This window comes from Myotis brandtii, unplaced genomic scaffold (assembly GCF_000412655.1).
Source record: "Myotis brandtii unplaced genomic scaffold, ASM41265v1 scaffold488, whole genome shotgun sequence".
Taxonomy (NCBI): domain Eukaryota; kingdom Metazoa; phylum Chordata; class Mammalia; order Chiroptera; family Vespertilionidae; genus Myotis; species Myotis brandtii.
The window spans coordinates 969415-991706 of record NW_005368638.1 but is presented as its reverse complement, the minus strand read 5'-3'; the positions used below and the strand labels follow the sequence as shown (position 1 = coordinate 991706).

The 22292-nt window shown below is 38.3% G+C and overlaps 1 protein-coding gene across 6 annotated transcripts in view; it reads right to left on the bottom strand.

Moving 5' to 3' along the window:
• EPB41L5 (erythrocyte membrane protein band 4.1 like 5) overlaps positions 1 to 22292 on the bottom strand; it is a 162019-nt gene that overhangs the window by 132870 nt on the left and 6857 nt on the right. For all 6 annotated transcript variants that reach the window (XM_014547919.1, XM_005876498.2, XM_005876499.2 and 3 more), the window contains exon 2: positions 10585 to 10689. In XM_014547919.1, the coding sequence (XP_014403405.1) occupies positions 10585 to 10689 (105 nt within the window). The remainder of the gene's footprint in view (positions 1 to 10584; positions 10690 to 22292) is intronic.

The following is a 22292-nucleotide window of genomic DNA, read 5'->3' as shown; positions in this document are numbered from 1 at the left end:
TTGTTGTTTTCTCATCAATGTTAGAACAAAACGACACTGAACAAAATTACATTATTCAAGGACCTGCTGCATATAGTTCCACATCATTTTATCACTCATTTAGATTCCTATAACACCACAATCAAGATAAAGAAATATTCCATTATCACAAAGAGTTCTCTCAGACTACTCCTTTATAGTCATACCCACCTCCTATCTCCAATATCCTTAAACCTTGGCAACCATTAATTTGATCTCTCTATATATAATTTTGACATTTTAAGAATATTATATAAATGGAATCATACAGTATGTGACCTTCTGAGATTGGCTGTTTTCACTCAACATAAAGCCCTTGAGATCTACCTAAGTTGTGTATCAACAGACTTTTCTTTTCTATTGATGAGTAGTATCCAATGGAATACATGTGCCAGCCTATTTAATTACGTTTTTTGGTTTTTTCCCAGTGTTTTGTTATTACAACTAAAGTTGCTATGAGCAACCATGCACCAGTTTTTATGAGAAAATAAGTCTTTATTCCACTGGGATAAATGGCCAGGCATATAAATGCTGTCATATGGTAAGAGTATGTTTAGTTTTTTAAGAAACTAATAGACTATATTCCATACTGGTTGTACCATTTTCACATTCCCAAACCCAATATGAGATCCAGTTTCTCCACATCCTCACTAGCACTACTAAGTTGTCACTAGTTTTTATTTCAGCTGTTCTAATAGATGTGTAGTGATGATGCTCATCAAGGTCTTAATTTGCATTTCCCTTTTGTCCATTGACGTTAAACATATTTTCATGTGTTTATTTGCCACCAGTATATCCTCTAATCCTACTCTAAACTCTAGAGGAGATAAATCTACAACACTACCTGCAAAAAATGTCTGTATTTATACGAGGTCAGCATCATGCAGGGAGAGGCTAGAGATGAATTCCATAGAGATCGAGTAGTCAAGTAAATATACTGATTATAATCAAAGCCTGGTTTCTGTAGAAGAGAACTGCAAATAGAAGAAAATCAAAACAAAACACAAAAACACTGCAAGTAAGGCCTGTGATATTGGACTAAAATCGGAGTTATGGGTGTGAAGTCATAGTGTACGATATCTCTCTCTATACACACACACAGACACACACACATAGAAAGAGAGATTGAGAAATGTAAACATATAGTCCCTAAATCTAGCCAAAAAATTCTTTAGAGAACTGGCAAATTCCAGGGCTAGAGAAGGGAAATATAAGATGAAAATCTTCTCGGGCCAGAAAGTCAGGAAATGCTCCAAGAATGATGTGTGTATCTTAAATGAATATAGAAGCCATCTTGAAGTGGTTCCCACTGACCAAACCTCAGGAAATTGAACATCAAAATAAATGATAGTAACAGGTTATGACCCACTGAATAAAACAGAAATCCATTAGTTCATAAATAAATAAATAAATAAATACAGAGTTGATGAGAAAGCCTCAAAGTAACTGTCCACAAAAAGTAAGTACAAAAGTAAAATAAGTTTATAATGGCTAGGACCTGGCCGACACCACCTTAATCAAGGGATTAAAGTTAATTATCAACAATAATGGGACAGAGAGACACCAAGATGGCGGCATAGGTAAACACCAGAGATTGCTGCCGCAAACAACCACTTCAAAAATACAACTAAAAGACGGAACGGACATCACCCAGAACCACAGGAAAGCTGGCTGAGGAGAGACTCTTCAACTAGAAGGAAAAATAACAGCACACCGAGGCTCAGAGGAGGCGCAGTGTGGAAAATACTCAGGTGCGGAGGTGCGCGCGCAAAGCGGGCTGGTGGCTGAGAGCGCGGTTGTCGTTTTCGGTCAGGGGGGAGTCTCAGACTCTGAGCTCCAGATACGGGCGAATCGCTGGGGACTCGGACCCAAACGGGAGAAGCGGGAGTGTCTGGCATCAGTTGGAAGGCAGCTTTCCCTCCGAGGTTTGCAGCGGTTCCGGGGGTTCTGAGAAGCAGAGCCTCTGGGAACAGGACTGAGGGCACCATAACGGCTCCCTCCGCCCGCCCTGTTGAGCCCGCCCCGCCCAAGCCCTGCGCAGAGCCATTTGCCGGATCGCCTCAGGCAAAGGCTAGATTAGCACCTCCCCAGAGGACAGAAGTTTTCCGCGGCAGACACAGCTGATTCACACAGCCAGTCGGCCTGGTGGTCAAATCCCTCTAGTATTAACTACAACAATCAAGGCTCAACTAGAACAAGACTGCGCACAAAGACCACTAGGGGGTGCACCAAGAAAGCATAAAAAATGCGGAGACAAAAAAACATGACAGAAATGGAGGATATAGAGCTAAAAAACGCAATTTTGAGGGCTTGCAATAAACTTCTGGAGAGCCTCACGAAAACTAATGAGACCCTCGATGCTATGATAAAGAAACTAGAAATTAAGCATACACGCTCTGAAATAAAGAATATTACACCCAATAGCAGACCAGAGGAGCGCAAGAATCAAGCCAAAGATTTGAAATGCGAAGAAGCAAAAAACACCCAACCGGAAAAGCAAAATGAAAAAAGAATCCGAAAATACGAAGATAGTGTAAGGAGCCTCTGGGACAGCTTCAAGCGTACCAACATCAGAATAATAGGGGTGCCAGAAGATGAGAGACAGCAAGATATTGAAAACCTATTTGAAGAAATAATGGCAGAAAACTTCCCCCACCTGGTGAAAGAAATGGACTTACAGGTCCAAGAAGCGCAGAGAACCCCAAACAAAAGGAATCCAAAGAGGACCACACCAAGACACATCATAATTAAAATGCCAAGAGCAAAAGACAAAGAGAGAATCTTAAAAGCAGCAAGAGAAAGAGACTCAATTACCTACAAGGGAATACCCATACGACTGTCAGCTGATTTCTCAACAGAAACTTGGCAGGCCAGAAGGGAATGGCAAGAAATATTCAAAGTGATGAATACCAAGAACCTACAACCAAGATTACTTTATCCAGCAAAGCTATCATTCAGAATTGAAGGTCAGATAAAGAGCTTCACAGATAAGGAAAAGCTAAAGGAGTTCATCACCACTAAACCAGTATTATACGAAATGCTGAAAGGTATCCTTTAAGAAGAGGAAGAAGAAAAAGGTAAAGATACAAATTGTGAACAACAAACATGCATCTATCAACAAGTGAATGGGAGATGCGGGAAGAGACTGGACAAAAATCGTGCACCTATGGATGAGGACAGTGGGTGGGGAGTGAGGGCGGAAGGTGGGGCGGGAACTGGGAGGAGGCGAGTTATGGGGGGGAAAAAAAGAGGAACAAATGTAACCTGAACAATAAAGATTTAATTAAAAAAAAAAACAATAATGGGACACAATGAAATTAAAGGTCACCCAATAGGACGGGTGAGAACACAGGATCACTTCTCTGTTATTTCCTGCCAAAGGAGTCTAAGATTAGCCTACTCCATGAGGAAACATCAGAGAACACCAAAATGGAGATAACCTACAAAATAACTGTCCTGTATCTTCAAAAGTGTAAAGGTCATGGAAGTCAAGGAAAGACTAAGGAACTGCGATATTCTAGTCTGAAGACCACGAAAAGACATGACAACTAATGTAAAGTGTGATTCTGAACTGGAATGGCTATAAAGAACACTCAAGGGGCAATTGGCTTAACTTCAATGGAGGGTGGCAATGCCACAATGTTAAATTAACTTTCTGGTTTTGTCAGTTGTATTGAGTTATCCAAGAGAATATGCTTGTTTGTAGGAAACATACACTGAAGAATTCAGGGGTGATGGAACATCTTATCTGCAACTCTCTCTCAGATGGTTCCAGAAAATATTTATAGTGTCCTGCAACTTTGCTGTAAATATGCGATTGTTTCAACTACAAAATTAAGTATAGCACAGCCAGTGTGGCTCAGTGGTTGAGCATCGACCCATGAACCAAGAGTTCACCAGTTCGATTCCTGGTCAGGGCACATGTCTGAGTTCTAGGCTCAGTCCCCAGTGGGCGGCATGCAGGAGGCAGCCGATTGATGACACTCTCTCATCATTGATGTTTCTCTCTCTCCCTCTTCCTAGCTCTCTGAAATGAATAAAAATGTTTTTTTAATTAAATATAAACACCTTTTCACATATTCACATAAAATAAGCTAGTATAAGCAAAGGTAAACAACTTTTTAAAAAGCAAAATTTCCAGGCAAATGGAAATGAAAAAAAAAAAAAAAGCTGGGATAGCAATACTTATATCTGAAAAAAATAGACCTCAAAGTGAAGGCCATAACAAGAGATAATAAAGACCACTTCATAATACTAAAGGGATCAATACAAGAGGCTATAACTCTGGTAAACATATATGCACCCAATACAGGAGCATCTAAACATATAAAAAAACTTCTGAGGATATCAAGGAGAGGTTGACAGCAATACAATCACAGTAGGGGACTGACATCACTGGATAAATCTTCTAGACAAAAAATCAACAAGGAAACAGCAATCCTAAATGACAGTCTAGAACAGATGAAACTAACTGATATCTTCCACCCCAAAGCTGTGCACACAGGGCATTTTCAAAGATTGACCTCATGTTAGGACACAAGCTAAATCTCTACAAATTCAAGAAAACTGAAAAAACATCAAGCACCTTCTCAGACCACAATGGCATGGAATTAGAAATCAGCTACAATAAAAACGCTCAAAAACAATCAAATACCTGGAGGCTAAAAAGCTTGCTATCCTATATAATAAAAGGGTAATATGCAAAGCAACCAAAAGGCAGAATGACCAGTCGCTATGACACGCACTGACCACCAGGGGACAGATGCTCAACGCAGGAGCTGCCCCCTGGTGGTCAGTACGCTCCAACGGGGGAGCGCCACTTAACCACAAGCCGACCTGACGACTGGCGAGCACAGCTGCCCACCACCACCACAGCAGCGCTAAGGATGTCCAACTGACAGCATAGGCCCTCTCCCTGAAAAGCCATCAGTCGGACTTCCCCCAAGGGCTCCCAGACTGCGAAAGGGCACAGGCCGGGCGGAGGGACACCCCCACAAACACACACACACACACACACACACACACACTGCACGAATGTCGTGCAATGGGCCTCTAGTTAAACAATGATTGGGTTACCAAAGAGATCAAAGAAGAAATAAAAAAAAAAACACCTTGGAAACAAATGAAAATGAACATAAAACAATCTAAAATCTATGTGACACAGTGAAAGCAGTCCTGAGAGGGAAGCTCAGAGCACTATAGGCCTACCTCAAAAAAAAACAAGAAAAAGTGGTAACAAGTTATCTAACACTACAACTTAAAGAATTAGAAAAAGAATAACAAGAAACTCCCAGAATAAGTAGAAGGAAGGAAATAATAATCAGAGCTGAAATAAATGATAAAGAGACACAAAAAAAACCCCAATACAAAATATCAATAAAACCAAGAGCTGGTTCTTCGAAAGGATAAACAAGATTGATGAACCTCTAGCCAGACTCACCAGGAAAAAGAGAGAGAGGACCCAAATAAACAAAATCAGAAACAGAAAGAGGTGAAGTAACAACTGACCCCACAGAAATACAACGGATCATAAAAAAAATCATGAACTACTTTATTCCAACAAATGGGACAGCCTGGACAAAATGGACATATTCCTAGAAAAATACAACCTTCCAAAACTCAATCAGGAAGAATCAGAAAACCTGAATAGGCCAATAACTACTGATGAAATTGAAGCAATAATAAAAAAAACTCCTAGGCAACAAAAGCCCTGGTCCAGATGGGTTCATAGAGGAGTTTTACCAAATACTCAAAGAAGAACGCCTATTCTCCTCAAACTATTCCAAAAAATTCAAGAGGAAAGAACACTTCCAAACTCTTCCTAAGAGGCCAGCATTACCCTAATTCCAAAACCAGATAAAGACACTACAAAGAAAGAGAACAACAGGCCAATATCCCTGATGAACATAGATGCTAAAATCCTCAAGAAAATTTTAGCAAATCAGATCCTGCAATACATCAAATAGATCATACATCATGACCAAGTGGGATTTATTCTGGGGATGCAAGTCTGGTACAATATTTACAAATCAATAAATATTATATTGACAAACAGATTGCAAAACCAAAATCACATGATCATATCAACTGATGCAGAAAAAGCATTTGACAAAATCCAACACCCTTTTTTGATAAAAACTCTCAGCAAAGTTGGAATAGAGGGATCATACCTCAACATAATAAAGGCCATATATGACAAACATACAGCCAACATCATAGTCAATGGGCAAAAACTAAAACCATTACCCCTAAGAACAGGAGCAAGACAGGAATGTCCGCTTTCCCCACTCCTGTTCAACATAGTACTCACTTCCAATCAGACAAGAAGAAACAAAAGGCATCCAAATTGGAAAGGAGGAACTAAAACTCTCATTATTCCCAGATAATATGATACTGTACATAGAAAACCCTAAAGACTCCATCAAAAAACTACTAGACTTAATAAACGAATTTGGAAAAGCAGCAGAATACAAAAATAACACCCCAAAATCCATAGCATTTTTATACATAATAGTGAACTCTCAAAAAGAGAAACTAAAAAAACAATCCCATTTACCATTGCAACCAAAAACTTAAGATACTTAGGAATAAACTTAGCCAAAGAGGTAAAAGACCTGTACTCCAAAAATTGCAGAACGTAGAAAAAAGAGACAGAGGAAGATATAAACAAGTGGAAGAATATACCATGTTTATGGATTGGTAGAATTAACATTAAATTATCCTTACCCCTCAAAGCAATCTACAGATTCAATGCAATCCCTATTAAAATACCAATGGCATATTTCACAAACTTAGAACAAACATTCCAAAAATGTATATAAAACCAAAAAAGACCTCTGCAGCAATCTCAAGAAGAACAAAGTTGGAGGAATCACAATTCCAGATATCAAGTTATACTACAAATTCATTGTGCTCAAAACAGCCTGGTACTGGCACAAGAACAGGCATATAGAACAATGGAACAGAACAAAGAACCCAGAAATCAACCCAAGCCATTATGCTCAATTAATATTTGACAAAGGAGGCAAGAGCATACAATGGAGTAAGACAGTCTCTTTAATAAATGGTGTTGGGAGAATTGGACAGATACATGCAAAATAATGAAACTAGACCACCAACTTACACCATACACAAGAATAAACTCAACATAGATAAAATACTTAAATGTAAGACGTGAAACCATAAAAGTCCTAGAGGAAACCATAGACAGCAAAATCTCAGACATCTCTCGTAGCAGTATGTTTACCAATACATCTCCTAGGACAATGGAAACTAAGGAGAAAATAAACAAACGGGACTACATCAAAATAAAAAGCTTCTGCACTGCAAAAGAAACCATCAACAAAACAAAAAGGGAGCCCACTGTATGGGAGAACATATTTGGCAATGATACATCTGCTAAGGGATTAATCTCCTAAATATATAGGAAACTCATACGACAAAAGGAAAACAAACAATCCCATCACAAAATGGGCAAAGGACCTAAATAGACACTTCTCCAAAGTGGACATACAGATGGCCAAGCGACATATTTAAAAATGCTCAAAGTCACTAATCATCCGAGAGATGCAAATCAAAAAGACACTACATCCTTGCCAACATCCTGATACCACCTCACACCTGTCAGAATGGCTATCAGCAACAAATCAACAAACGACAAGTGTTGGCAAGGATGTGGAGAAAAGGGAAGTTAGTACACTGCTGGGGGGAATGCAGACTGGTGCAGCCACTGTGGAAAATAGTATGGAGTTTCCTTAAAAAATTAAAAATGGAACTGCCATTTGACGCAGTAGCCCCACTTCTAGGAATATAACCTAAGAAACCCAAAACACCAGTCAGAAAGGATATACGCACCCCTATGTTCCTAGCAGTGTAATTTACAACTGCCTAACTCCCTTTTGATTCTACAGTTTTGTCGACACAATAAATATGACAAAGAAATATGAAAATCATTGTGTTTACATAAATGATCCTGGCCAAAAAATCCACTTGAGCTATCATTATGTTCACTATTTTCACCAAAAAATTGAAGTGTTTTATAAATTTCAATTTTGTTTCATGCTGGAGTTAAAACTGGCCACACAACAAATAACTAACAGTCTTCTCTATGTTTATTTAATGTCATTAAGACTGTCATAGAACCAAGTGAGTTAGCACTTTAAAAATACTTAAAGTGTCATCTAGAGGGGTCTTTTTGTTTATTTTTTGTTAATCCTCACCCAAGGATATTTTTCCATTGATTTTTAGATAGAGTAGAAGGGAGGGTGCAAAACAGAGAGAGAGAGAGAAAGAGACACATCTATGTGAGAGACACATCGATTGGTTGCCTCCCGCACATGCCCCAACCAGGGCTGGGGATTAAGCCTGCAACCAAGGTACATGTCCTCAACCAAAATCTAACTGAGGGCCCTTCAAACTCAGGATCCTTTAGTACATGGGCGAACACTCTATCCAGTCAGGGCTAGAGTTTATTTTTAATAGTTATGGAATCAAGTGAGGGCTAGAGTTTATTTTCAACTAGAGGCCCAGTGCACAAAATTCGTACACAGTAGGGTCCCTAGCGGCTGCTGGCTGCCGGCAGGGGCCTCCCTTCCCCCGGTTGCCTGCCACCGCTGCAGGCTGGGGCCAGGCCGGGCCGTCTGGGAGGAGGGGCTGTGGACAGTTGGCCTCACCCCCTAGTCGAACTTCCGATCGAAGGGACAATTTGCATATTAGGCTTTTCTTATATAGAATAGTTATGGAATCAAGTGATTTAGCACTTTAAGAATATTTAAAGTACTATCTAGAGTTTATTTTTAATAGTTTTCATCTACCAATTATTGTTCTTTCAGCTCAATTCACATAGTTTAGAGCAGTGATTTTCAACTGATGTGCCACAAGAATTTTTAAGACACAATACCTGATTATTTAAGTCAGGGGCACTGACCTCTTTTCCCTGAGATTGTAAAATTTAAAAACGACAACAGCCAATACAACAATAGCCATCTAGTGTGAATGAATCAAAATTACACCTATTTTGTTTTTGCCAGAATAGTAAAAATATATTTTTTGCTGTGCTTCAGAATTTAAGCAATTAGTTTGCATGTCATGCAATGAAAAGGGTTAAAAATCGCTGGTTTAGAGTATTTTAGTGACAGCAAAAACAGAAAATAAGTAAGCCTACATAAATTTAATCTTAATGCCTAGATTTCTGGGTATTAGAAGGGATAAACTAGAACTAAAGAGTAGAGAATGAAAAGGCAAGAAAGGCATTTCCCCTTTGATATGTATCAAATAAAAGGGAAAATAATCATTTGGGGATTTAGAATTCAATAATTGCTGATATTGGCAAAGAGTGAATAATACAACTTAGCAATGACTGAATGTCTATTTTTTTCCATAAGCACTTAAATATTTTAAGTGCCTGAAACCTAACATTGGCATACTTCTACCTCTTTCCCCCTTGACTCCTGGAAAAACAGTGAACTATAAACTGTATGTCCCTAAAAGCATTTATTTTTTCATCTGATTGCAAGACTTTAATCCCTTATTCTAGAGATAAGAGTTGAATGATATTAAACTAGTCAAGCAAGCCTTCATCAGACTAGGTAGCAGACCGGAAATGAATTCAATAAACATTTTGTATGCCTAACCATATCCAAACATAGAAAAGGCACAGTAAAACACAGCATAAAAAATTTAAAATGGTACACCTGTGTAGGGCACTTAGCATGAATGGAACTTGCAAGACTGAAAGTTGCTCTAGGTGAGTCAGTGAATGAATGAGTGGTGAGTGAATGGGAAGGCATAGGATATGTCTGTATACTACTGTAGACTTTGTAAACACTGAATACTTAGGCAACACTAAATTTATTTAAAATAGCATAGCACTGCACTACTACATCACTAGGCAATAGAAATTTTTAGCTCCATTGTAATCTTTTGGAACCACTGTGGTATATGTGGTCTGTCACTGACACATTATGCGGTACATGAACATATTTAACACTTCTGGTATTCAGTTTGGATGAGATCACTAATTCACCTTTCAATCTTACCTATTACTTTCTTCCAAATATCCTCCAGTTAAATCCTAGTACAATACTCAGTTCTTTGAAAAGCCTCCAACTTCCTACCCTATTACATATACAGTTCTCTCATTTGAAATGCACATGTCAAAGACCATCTATTTATTGATCCATAATCACAGATCTGGAAGGGATCTTAGTCCACTTGCCTTAAATTTGCAAGCTGGAAACTTCTTACTTACAAAACTGGCATTCTTTCCATTACACAGTGCTTCTCCAATTCTAATATGCCCAAGAACAAACTCCACTGGTTATTAAAAACACAGATTTCCAATCCTCATCCACAAAAATCATACTCTAATAATTTGGGTTAGGGCTAGAACTCACTTTTTAAAAAAAAAATAAGCATATCATAATAAGAAGGAAATCAAAAGGAAAAAGAGCACATTATGAATATGTAGCCTTAAAAAAAAAAAAAGTAGCCTGTAGCACTTAGCACATTATCTGAAATTTTCCATTTCTGCCCCCATATTGGATCCTCCAAAAAAAAGCTACTCACTGCTACTTGTGCTGAATCCATAAATCTCAGTCCGAAATAGTCGCTTTCAATAAGATCCAAGTGGTATGTAATCTGATCGAACAGCTCTTGACCTTTGGCTTTTTTCTGAAATGGAAAGAAAATAAATGAATCAGTAAGTAGCTTGCAGGGAGGGTAGGGTGTGGGTAGAGGGCAGCAAAGGAGGGAAAATGAGGGATATCTGTAATAATATCAACAATAAAAAAAAAATGACTTGCAGTATCAACAAGCCTAAACTGAAGATGGTTTTAGTTATAAAGATCTCTTAAAAGAAAAAGAAAAAGAAAAAAGAAACCATTACTTGTAATACCAAAAGTATTACCATGTAGCAGATACTATAGTTTTCTAATAAAACATTTAAGGCCAAGGGAATTTGTGATCTCTATGTGCTCTCCTGGAGAATGTTACTTCCTATCAACCAACAAATATTACTTTGTACCTAACACTGTGCTAGGAGAAACTCTTCCTTTGTCTTGTCAATTTTTAGATAGTTTTCTAATAAAACATTTAAGGCCAAGGGAATTTGTGATCTCTATGTGCTCTCCTGGAGAATGTTACTTCCTATCAACCAACAAATATTACTTTGTACCTAACACTGTGCTAGGAGAAACTCTTCCTTTGTCTTGTCAATTTTTAGAGTCCCTGCTTAAAAAAAAAAAAAGAGCTTTATAATATAACTGGAAAGAGAAAACACACAAGAAACTTATAACACTTAAATATCCTCCAGTTAACCAACTATATTTGCCAATAAATTTTGAAGAAGAGATAGTCACAGACACTAGAATTATCAGTGAAGACTTGAAGATCAATCTGAAACTGGAGAAGAATAACAAGTAAGGCAGGAAATAAAAAACAAAAATGGAAGGTGGGAGGGAATACAGAAAATGAGAAAACTATAATCAATGCAGAAGACACCAAATTGGAGGAAGAGGGGCAATAGCAAAGAAATTTGTACAGAAAAAGCAATTTTCAAAGTGTGACCCCCGAGGGTTCCCCAGACTGTTTCAAAAGATCTACAAGGCCTAGGATTCTCCTCATGTACCTCAATCAAAACAACATATTGCAACAGAGTGAATGTAAAAGCAGATAACAGACTCTAAGTATGTTTTATTAAATCAGATGGTTAAAGAAATTTATGAAAATGCATAAAATACTATTACTCTTCCCACTAAATTCCTTTGCTGTTTAGTACAATAGTTATTTTTCATTAAAATGTTACTTATGTTAACATACAAGGGGTATATTATTGCTATTTTTAAACAAGTTTTTTTTAATTTTCAGTTTTAATTTCTAATATAACTATCGATAGATATAACACCCTCATAAGCAAATGCTTTGTTAGTATGCTCAATTTTCAGATATTTTCATATACATCTGATCCATGCCCCTCCACCTATATGACTTTATATTATGATTTAGGTTATTTCTTATAAACAAACATATATTGGATTTTTTTGAGTCATCAATCTCTGGCTTTTAACTGACTTTATTATTTCAATTTGTCCATTGCTTTTTTTGAACTTCTTTTTACATTCTTTCCTATTGGTAACTAAAATGTTTTACCTTTTATCAAGCCAAGAACTTTACCATGCCCTCATGTCCCTGATCTCCCTTCTACCCAATCTTCATCATGTGTTATTGATAAACTTCCTCTATTTCTTTTCTTTAACCTGGCTAATTTTTTAGACAACAATCTTTACTTTGGCACTTGGTCATTCTTTACACATCTTACATGTGTACATTACACATCTAATAGGATCTGCTAGATTTCTCTACTCATCTGCGTTCTTCCTCAGAAATGTTTCCCCTGTTGGACTCTGTATGGCTGATCTTCAATATCTTGAGAATAACTTAATATTCAATACATTGGAGAATATTTTAATCATGCTCTTCTACTTGTACAACAGTTGGTTGAATTCAGGGTTTGAAGTTATTTTCTTTCAATAATCTTTTCAATACTCAAAATATATTACTCTATCATCTTCTTATCTATAATAATAAGAGCATAATATACTAATTAGACCGGACAGCCAGACATCATTCCAGACAAAGCCATGCAGCGGGGGCCAAGGCAAAGGTAGTTAGGGCTGATCAGGCAGGCAGGCGAATGGTCAGGGGCAATCAGACAGGCAGGCGAGTGATTTGGGGCGATCAGGCAGGCAGGCGAGCAGTTAGGAACCAGCAGTCCCAGATTGCGAGAGGGATGTCCGACTGCCAGTTTAGGCCCAATCCCGGGCCTTACCAGCAGTCGGATATCCCCCAAGGGGTCCCAGATTGCGAGAGGGTACAGGCCGAGCTGAGGGGACACCCTTCCCCCTCCCCCACCCCGTTCATGAATTTCGTGCACCAGGCCTCTAGTAGTCTATATTGCTGTTTAAAAGAGTGATGTCAATTTGAATCTTGTTCCTTAATAATATTATTTATTCTCTTGGGTAAGCTTTAGACTTTTCTCTTTCTCTGACAATCTTAAATTTCACTATAATGTGTCTATATGGAGGTGTTTTTTTTAACTCTATTTGGTATCCTATTTGGGCCTTTTCAATATGAGATCTCTCATCTCTTTTTAATTCTGGAGAATCAATCTCTATTATTTTCTCAAATATTTCTCCTCTATTTTTGTCATTTTAAGTTTCCTACCTATGTGTTAGCACTTCTAGTTTGTGGGTTTTTTACCAGTCACTTAATCAATAATCTTAATGACTATAATTTTTTAACAAATACAAAACAGACAAAAGTTCAGAAAGCTTTAGTTATATGACAAAATGACAGGGCTAAAAAAAAATGACAAGGCTAGAATTTGAATTTTGCTGTCTCCCAAGCTCAAATTCCCTAAGGGTTACATATTCCAGATTTTATCTGGAATATCACTTCTCAAATCAATAATCAGATACCCCAACTTTTTATCATAACCTCCTTTTCTAACATGTTCAGAAATTACTCTCAATGTCTAGATTCTCCAACCACATGGGAACTTCTGGTACTCCTGACCCCATTTAACAAGCATCAGCCCCAGCCCCAATTTTTCTTCTTTCTTTAACATAAAATTTACCATTTTAAAAAGTACAATTCTGTGCCATTAAATATATTCACAATTATCATCCCAATCAGAAACTTTGTACCCATTAAACAATCACTCCTCATATCCCCTTCCTTTACCCCCTCGTAACTTCTTTCATACTTTCCCCCACTGAATGGGGTTAGCACCTTTGTGGAAAATCATTTGACCATATTATTTCAGGGTTTATTTCTAGATTCTCTATGTCTGGTGTATGCCAGAACCACACTGCTTTGATTACTACAGCTTTGTAGAAGTTTTGAAATAAAGATGTATTAAGTCCAACTGTTTTCTTCTTTCAAGATTATTTTGGCTATTTGGAGTCCCTTGAGAATCCACATATATTTTAGGATGGACTTTCCTATGTTGCAAAAAATGTCCTTGGAATTTTGACAGGGATTACAATGAATCTATAGATGGCTTTGATTGGTACTGTCTTCTTAACAATATTAAGTTTTCCAATTCATAAACATAGGATATCTTTCCATTTATTTAGATATTCTTTCATATCTCTCAGCAATGCTTTGTAGTTTTCAGTGTACAGGCATACCTCAGAATTATGGTTCCAGACCACTGCAATAAAACAAATATCATGAAGCAAGTCAGATGAATTTTTTGGTTTTCCACTGCATCTACACTGAGTGGCCAGATTATTATGAACACCCCATCAGTACTTCATTGACACTTCCAAAAATACTGAATATTGAAAACTTCCTAAGCAAATACTCTCAAGGTTTTATTATTATTATTATTTGCATAACTAATTCACTTCATTGTACTGATGGGGTGGTCATAATAATCTGGCCGGTCATAATAATATGGCCACTCAGTGCAAATGTTTACACTATACTGTAGTCTATTAAGTGTGCAATAGCATTATGTCTAAAACAATGTACATTCCTTAATTAAAAAACACTTTATTACTAAAACAAGATATGCTGACACTATACAAGCTTTTTGCCTCCTTGGTTAAATTTATTCCTAAGCATCTTATTCTCCTTAATGCTATTATAAAGGGATTTTCTTAATTTCCGTTTTGAACTGTTCACTGCTAGTATACAGAAGTACAACTGATTTTTCTTAATTTTGTATCCTGCCATGTTGCTAGATTTATTAGCCCTAATTGTTTTTTTGTATGTGGAATCTTTAGGGTTTTCTACTTATAAGATCATGTCATCTCCAAAAGAGATAATTTTACTTCTTCCCTTAGAATGTGAATGCCAATTATTTCTTTTTCTGCCTAATTTGCTCTGGCTAGAACTTCCAATATTATGCTGAATAGAAATGGTGAAAGCCTGCATCCTTGTCTTATTCCTTATCTTAGAGGGAAAGGAACTTCTACTCTTATCTTCCATATTTATCTTTTATGCTTCCAAGTTTGTAGTTTCTTTGCTCCTACAAGAGAAGTCCCTATATATGACCTTTAAACCCACTAATTTGTCCTTTATCTTAATTCATATTAATGTTATCCCACTGTGTTCTTTATACTTTTCACACCTAATTTTTCAAGTTGGTCCTTTTAAGTACGTTTTCATGCTTGTTTCGTATTTCTAATATTTTTCCTTATCTTTTAAAAAATGTATTAGACTTTCTTTTTTTCCCCATCTGCCTTTGCATATAGTACTACCTCTAATATAGTTTGATGTATTTTGTTATTTGACTTTTGAAATGCCTGTTCTCATTTATCTCCTTATTTGGGCCATAATCAATGGGAATGAGTTACTTTCTGTGGATCACATGTAACAAAAGAAAAAGCTCAATCCAACTCTGTATCAGCTTCATTTAGCTCTGAGAAATCAGTGGGAGTATAAGGGGGTCCTAGGGAGGAGATCCCCAAGAACCAAAAGAACAGTTTATCATTTCACATTCACCAAACAACTCTTCAGGTCAGTGATTCACTCTCATTCCCAAGAGAAAAGTAAAGTAACATTGGGAAGGATACATTCCTTTCATTATTTCTTTTATTTTCTTTCTTTTTAAAAAATAATTCTTTATTGTTGAAAGAATTACATATGTCCCCTATTTTCCCCCATTGACTCCCTCTAGCCTGCCCCTTCACCCTAGGCCAGACCTTCAGAACCCTATTGTCTGTGTCCATGGGTTATACATATATTCATTCAAGCTCCAGTTTATTTTGTTACTTAGATTCCACATATGAGTGAGATCATGTGATACTTCTCTTTCTCTGACTGACTTATTTCACTTAGCATGATACTCTCTAGGTCCCTCTATGCTGTCTCAAAGGATAAGAGATTCTTCTTTTTAACTGCTGCATAGTATCCATGGTATAAATGTAACACAGCTTTTTTATCCACTCATCTACTGATGGGCACTTGGGCTGCTTCCAGATCTTAGCTATTGTAAATTGTGCTGCTATGAACATAGGGTGCATACATTCTTTCTGATTGGTGCTTCGGGTTTCTTAGGATATAATCCTAGACGTGGATCACAGGGTCAAATGGCAGATCAATATTTAATTTTTTGAGGAAACTCCATAAGACTTTCCACAGTGGCTGCACCAGTATGCATTCCCACCAGCAGTATCCTAGGGTTCCCTTTTCTCCACATCCTTGCCAGCACTTGTCATTTGTTTGTGTATGATATAAGTTGGTGGTCTAGTTTCATTATTTTGCATGTATCTGTCTAATTTTCCCAACACCATTTATTGAAGAGACTGTCTTGACTCCACTGTATGCTCTTGCCTCCTGTGTCAAATATTAATTGAGCATAATGACTTGGATCAATTTCTGTGTTCTCTATATTGTTCCATTTCTTGTGCCAGGCTATTTTGTTTATGGTGGCTTTGTAGTATAAATTGAAATCTGGTATTGTGATTCCTCCAACTTTGTTTTTTTTTTTTAATATATTTTATTGATTTTTTACAGAGAGGAAGGGAGAGGGAGAGGGATAGAGAGCCAGAAACATCGATGAGAGAGAAACATCGATTCAGCTGCCTCTTGCACGCCCCCTACTGGGGATGTGCCCGCAACCCAGGTACATGCCCTTGACCAGAATCGAACCTGGGACCCTTCAGTCCGCAGGCCAATGCTCTATCTGCTGAGCCAAACCGGTTAGGGCCAACTTTGTTTTTCTTTCTCAAAATTGCTGCAGCTATTTTGGGTCTTTTTTTATTCCATATAAATTTTTAGAGTATTTGTTCTAGCTCTATGGAATATGCCATTGGCATTTTAATAAGGATTGCACTGAATCTGTAGATTGCCTTGGGTAGTATAGACATTTTAATGATGTTGATTCTACCAATCCATGAACACGGTATACTAGTATTCTTCCACTTGTTTATATCTTCTTCTATCTCTCTTTTTTAAAAATATATTTTATTGATTTTTTACAGAGAGGAAGGGAGAGGGAGAGGGATAGAGAGCCAGAAACATCGATGAGAGAGAAACATCGATTCAGCTGCCTCTTGCACGCCCCCTACTGGGGATGTGCCCGCAACCCAGGTACATGCCCTTGACCAGAATCGAACCTGGGACCCTTCAGTCCGCAGGCCAATGCTCTATCTGCTGAGCCAAACCGGTTAGGGCCAACTTTGTTTTTCTTTCTCAAAATTGCTGCAGCTATTTTGGGTCTTTTTTTATTCCATATAAATTTTTAGAGTATTTGTTCTAGCTCTATGGAATATGCCATTGGCATTTTAATAAGGATTGCACTGAATCTGTAGATTGCCTTGGGTAGTATAGACATTTTAATGATGTTGATTCTACCAATCCATGAACACGGTATACTAGTATTCTTCCACTTGTTTATATCTTCTTCTATCTCTCTTTTTTAAAAATATATTTTATTGATTTTTTACAGAGAGGAGGGGAGAGAGATAGAGAGTCAGAAACATCGATGAGAGAGAAACATCGATCAGCTGCCTCCTGCACATCTCCTACTAGGGATGTGCCCACAACCCAGGTACATGCCCTTGACCGGAACCGAACCCAGGACCCTTCAGTCTGCAGGCTGACGCTCTATCCACTGAGCCAAACCGGTTTCGGCTTCTATCTCTTTTTTCAATGTCCTGTAGTTTTCCCATTCCTTTCATTATAATTCACCACTCCCTCAGAGTTTGGTGAAAGAGGGTTAGGGAATTTGAGTAAGGGAAGTTTAGGGGTGAAAAATTTTAGAGGTAGCTTTATCATGATTTATTTTTGAGGGCACTTGCACCCACTGTATGAGTCACTGCTATCACATCACTCAGTCAGGGGCAGATACTAATTGTCAAGACAACAGTGGTAGGTAAGGATCAAGACCTGATCAGATGGCAATCCTCCCCCCTCCCGACCCCCATCGCAAGCAGTTCTACTTCCACAACCCCACTAACCTACAACCGCCACCGTGGTTGTGAGGGGTATCCCTCTCACACATGGGATACACACACACACACACACACCAGTACCAATACCCCCTCGCTGGGGCTTTCTAATTATTCTTTTTATTTCTTATATTTCATGATCTTTCCTTTAAGGATTAATTTTGGGGGAGAAAGCCAGCAGCTGGCTTATTACAAGGACCAGCAAGTTCAGTGGCTAAAGCAAAGTGAACAAGAGAAAAATAGTAAACAATATGACAGAAAACAGTGAAAGACCATGAAATCTTAAACCCATGCAGGCAATAAGACAAACTAATTCAATATTTGAACATATTTGTTCTGTTAATATGATGAAAAAGAGAACTATGGACTTAGGAAGGGAAGAGACAGACCGTCGTTAGCAGAAATGACAAAGAAAACTTACGATTTTAAATCATACTTATAATAACCAAGTCATAAAGCACTCAACTTAAATAACAAATACAAATTATGCACAACTTTGCAAATGGCAATGACCCTAAAGGAACACAAAATATTTCTAAATTAAGCAGAAAACCACAGAAATCATCTGCAGTATTCATTTACTGGTATCAAACTTAAATGCTGCCAGGACCTTAATTGTAAGGTACATTTCTAAAATCAATTTTAAAATCCATCAACATTCTTTTTTAAAATATATATTTTATTGATTTCTGAGAGGAAAAGAGAGGGAGAGAGAAAAACACCAATGATGAGAGAGAATCATTAATCGGCTGACTCCTGCATACCCGCCACTGGAAATCGAGCCCGAAACCCAGGCATGTGCCCTGACCAGGAATCGAACTGTAACCTCCTGGTCAATGCTCAACCACTGAACCACACTGGCCAGGCTCCATTAGCATTCTCTATTTGCTTCAAAGACTAAAAGGAAACACAACTAAAAAAAATATATACTCTCATCCTTATTCTGTCAAAGCATCATTTGCCAGCCTCTGAAACATGATAGTGTGTTCTGAAGAAACAAAGAATCAACTTCTGCCAACTAGATAGCTGCTCCTCAGAATAAAACACTTCTCAAGGGTGCCCTAGCCGGTTTGGCTCAGTGGACATAGGGTCAGCCTGTAGGCCAAAGGGTCCCCGGTTCGATTCCGGTCCAGGGCATGTACCTTGGTTGCAGGCTCCTCTCTGGCCCAGGCCCTGGTCAGAGCTAGTGCAGGAGGCAACCAATTCACTTAGCATGATACTCTCCAGGTCCCTCCATGCTTTCTCAAGAAAGTAAGAGATTCTTTTTTTTTTTTTTACTGCTGCATAATATTCCATGGTATAAATGTAACACAGCTTTTTTATCCACTCATCTACTGATGGGCACTTGGGCTGCTTCCAGATCTTAGCTATTGTAAATTGTGCTGCTATGAACATAGGGTGCATACATTCTTTCTGATTGGTGCTTCGGGTTTCTTAGGATATAATCCTAGACGTGGATCACAGGGTCAAATGGCAGATCAATATTTAATTTTTTGAGGAAACTCCATAAGACTTTCCACAGTGGCTGCACCAGTATGCATTCCCACCAGCAGTATCCTAGGGTTCCCTTTTCTCCACATCCTTGCCAGCACTTGTCATTTGTTGATTTGTTGATGGTTACCATTCTGAGAGATGTGAGATGGTACCTCATTGTCGTTTTGATTTGCATCTCTCATATTATTAGTGACTTTGAGCATTTTTTAATATGTCTCTTGGCCATCTGTATACCCATTTTGGAGATGTGTCTATTTAGGTCCTTTGCTCATTTTTTTTTTTTGGATTGTTTGTCTTCCTTTTGTTAAGTTGTATGAGTTCCTTATATATTTTGAATATTAACCCTTTATCAGATGTATCATTGCCAAATACATTTTCCCATACAGTGGGCTCCCTTTTCATTTTGTTGATGATTTCTTTTGCTGTGCAGAAGCTTTTCATTTTGACGTAGTCCACTTTATTTTCTCCTTACTTTCCTGTGCCCTAGTAGATATATCAGGCGCTCTATCCACTGAGCCAAACCGGTTTCGGCTTCTATCTCTTTTTTCAATGTCCTGTAGTTTTCCCATTCCTTTCATTATAATTCACCACTCCCTCAGAGTTTGGTGAAAGAGGGTTAGGGAATTTGAGTAAGGGAAGTTTAGGGGTGAAAAATTTTAGAGGTAGCTTTATCATGATTTATTTTTGAGGGCACTTGCACCCACGGTCAATGCTCAACCACTGAACCACACTGGCCAGGCTCCATTAGCATTCTCTATTTGCTTCAAAGACTAAAAGGAAACACAACTAAAAAAAATATATACTCTCATCCTTATTCTGTCAAAGCATCATTTGCCAGCCTCTGAAACATGATAGTGTGTTCTGAAGAAACAAAGAATCAACTTCTGCCAACTAGATAGCTGCTCCTCAGAATAAAACACTTCTCAAGGGTGCCCTAGCCGGTTTGGCTCAGTGGACATAGGGTCAGCCTGTAGGCCACTCCTGTGTCAAATATTAATTGAGCATAATGACTTGGATCAATTTCTGTGTTCTCTATATTGTTCCATTTCTTGTGCCAGGCTATTTTGTTTATGGTGGCTTTGTAGTATAAATTGAAATCTGGTATTGTGATTCCTCCAACTTTGTTTTTTTTTTTTAATATATTTTATTGATTTTTTACAGAGAGGAAGGGAGAGGGAGAGGGACAGAGTTAGAAACATCGATGAGAGAAACATCGATTCAGCTGCCTCTTGCACGCCCCCTACTGGGGATGTGCCCGCAACCCAGGTACATGCCCTTGACCAGAATCGAACCTGGGACCCTTCAGTCCGCAGGCCAATGCTCTATCTGCTGAGCCAAACCGGTTAGGGCCAACTTTGTTTTTCTTTCTCAAAATTGCTGCAGCTATTTTGGGTCTTTTTTTATTCCATATAAATTTTTAGAGTATTTGTTCTAGCTCTATGGAATATGCCATTGGCATTTTAATAAGGATTGCACTGAATCTGTAGATTGCCTTGGGTAGTATAGACATTTTAATGATGTTGATTCTACCAATCCATGAACACGGTATACTAGTATTCTTCCACTTGTTTATATCTTCTTCTATCTCTCTTTTTTAAAAATATATTTTATTGATTTTTTACAGAGAGGAGGGGAGAGAGATAGAGAGTCAGAAACATCGATGAGAGAGAAACATCGATCAGCTGCCTCCTGCACATCTCCTACTAGGGATGTGCCCACAACCCAGGTACATGCCCTTGACCGGAACCGAACCCAGGACCCTTCAGTCTGCAGGCTGACGCTCTATCCACTGAGCCAAACCGGTTTCGGCTTCTATCTCTTTTTTCAATGTCCTGTAGTTTTCCCATTCCTTTCATTATAATTCACCACTCCCTCAGAGTTTGGTGAAAGAGGGTTAGGGAATTTGAGTAAGGGAAGTTTAGGGGTGAAAAATTTTAGAGGTAGCTTTATCATGATTTATTTTTGAGGGCACTTGCACCCACTGTATGAGTCACTGCTATCACATCACTCAGTCAGGGGCAGATACTAATTGTCAAGACAACAGTGGTAGGTAAGGATCAAGACCTGATCAGATGGCAATCCTCCCCCCTCCCGACCCCCATCGCAAGCAGTTCTACTTCCACAACCCCACTAACCTACAACCGCCACCGTGGTTGTGAGGGGTATCCCTCTCACACATGGGATACACACACACACACACACACCAGTACCAATACCCCCTCGCTGGGGCTTTCTAATTATTCTTTTTATTTCTTATATTTCATGATCTTTCCTTTAAGGATTAATTTTGGGGGAGAAAGCCAGCAGCTGGCTTATTACAAGGACCAGCAAGTTCAGTGGCTAAAGCAAAGTGAACAAGAGAAAAATAGTAAACAATATGACAGAAAACAGTGAAAGACCATGAAATCTTAAACCCATGCAGGGATGTTTCTCTCTGTCTTTCCCTCTCTCTTCCACTCTCCCTAAAAAAAAAAAAAATAGTCAATGGAAAAAAATATCCTTGGGTGAGGATTAAAAAAAAACCCCACTTCTCAAGCGTATGTATTGACCCCTTAACAGAGGCTAATTGAAGGCAAACCAATAGTGAACACAAGGCATTTGCAGGTTCCTAATGTTAATAATACTCAATCTGACCTGGCTGGTGTGGTTCATTTGGTTGAGCATCATCCCATGCACCAAGAGATCTCTGGTTGATTCTGTGTCAGAGCACATGCCACCCAAGCTTGATCCCCAGCAAGAGGCAGCTGATCAATGTTTCTCTTTCATATCCATATTTCTCTCTCTCTCTCTCTCTCTCTCTCTCTCTCTCTCTCCCTCTCC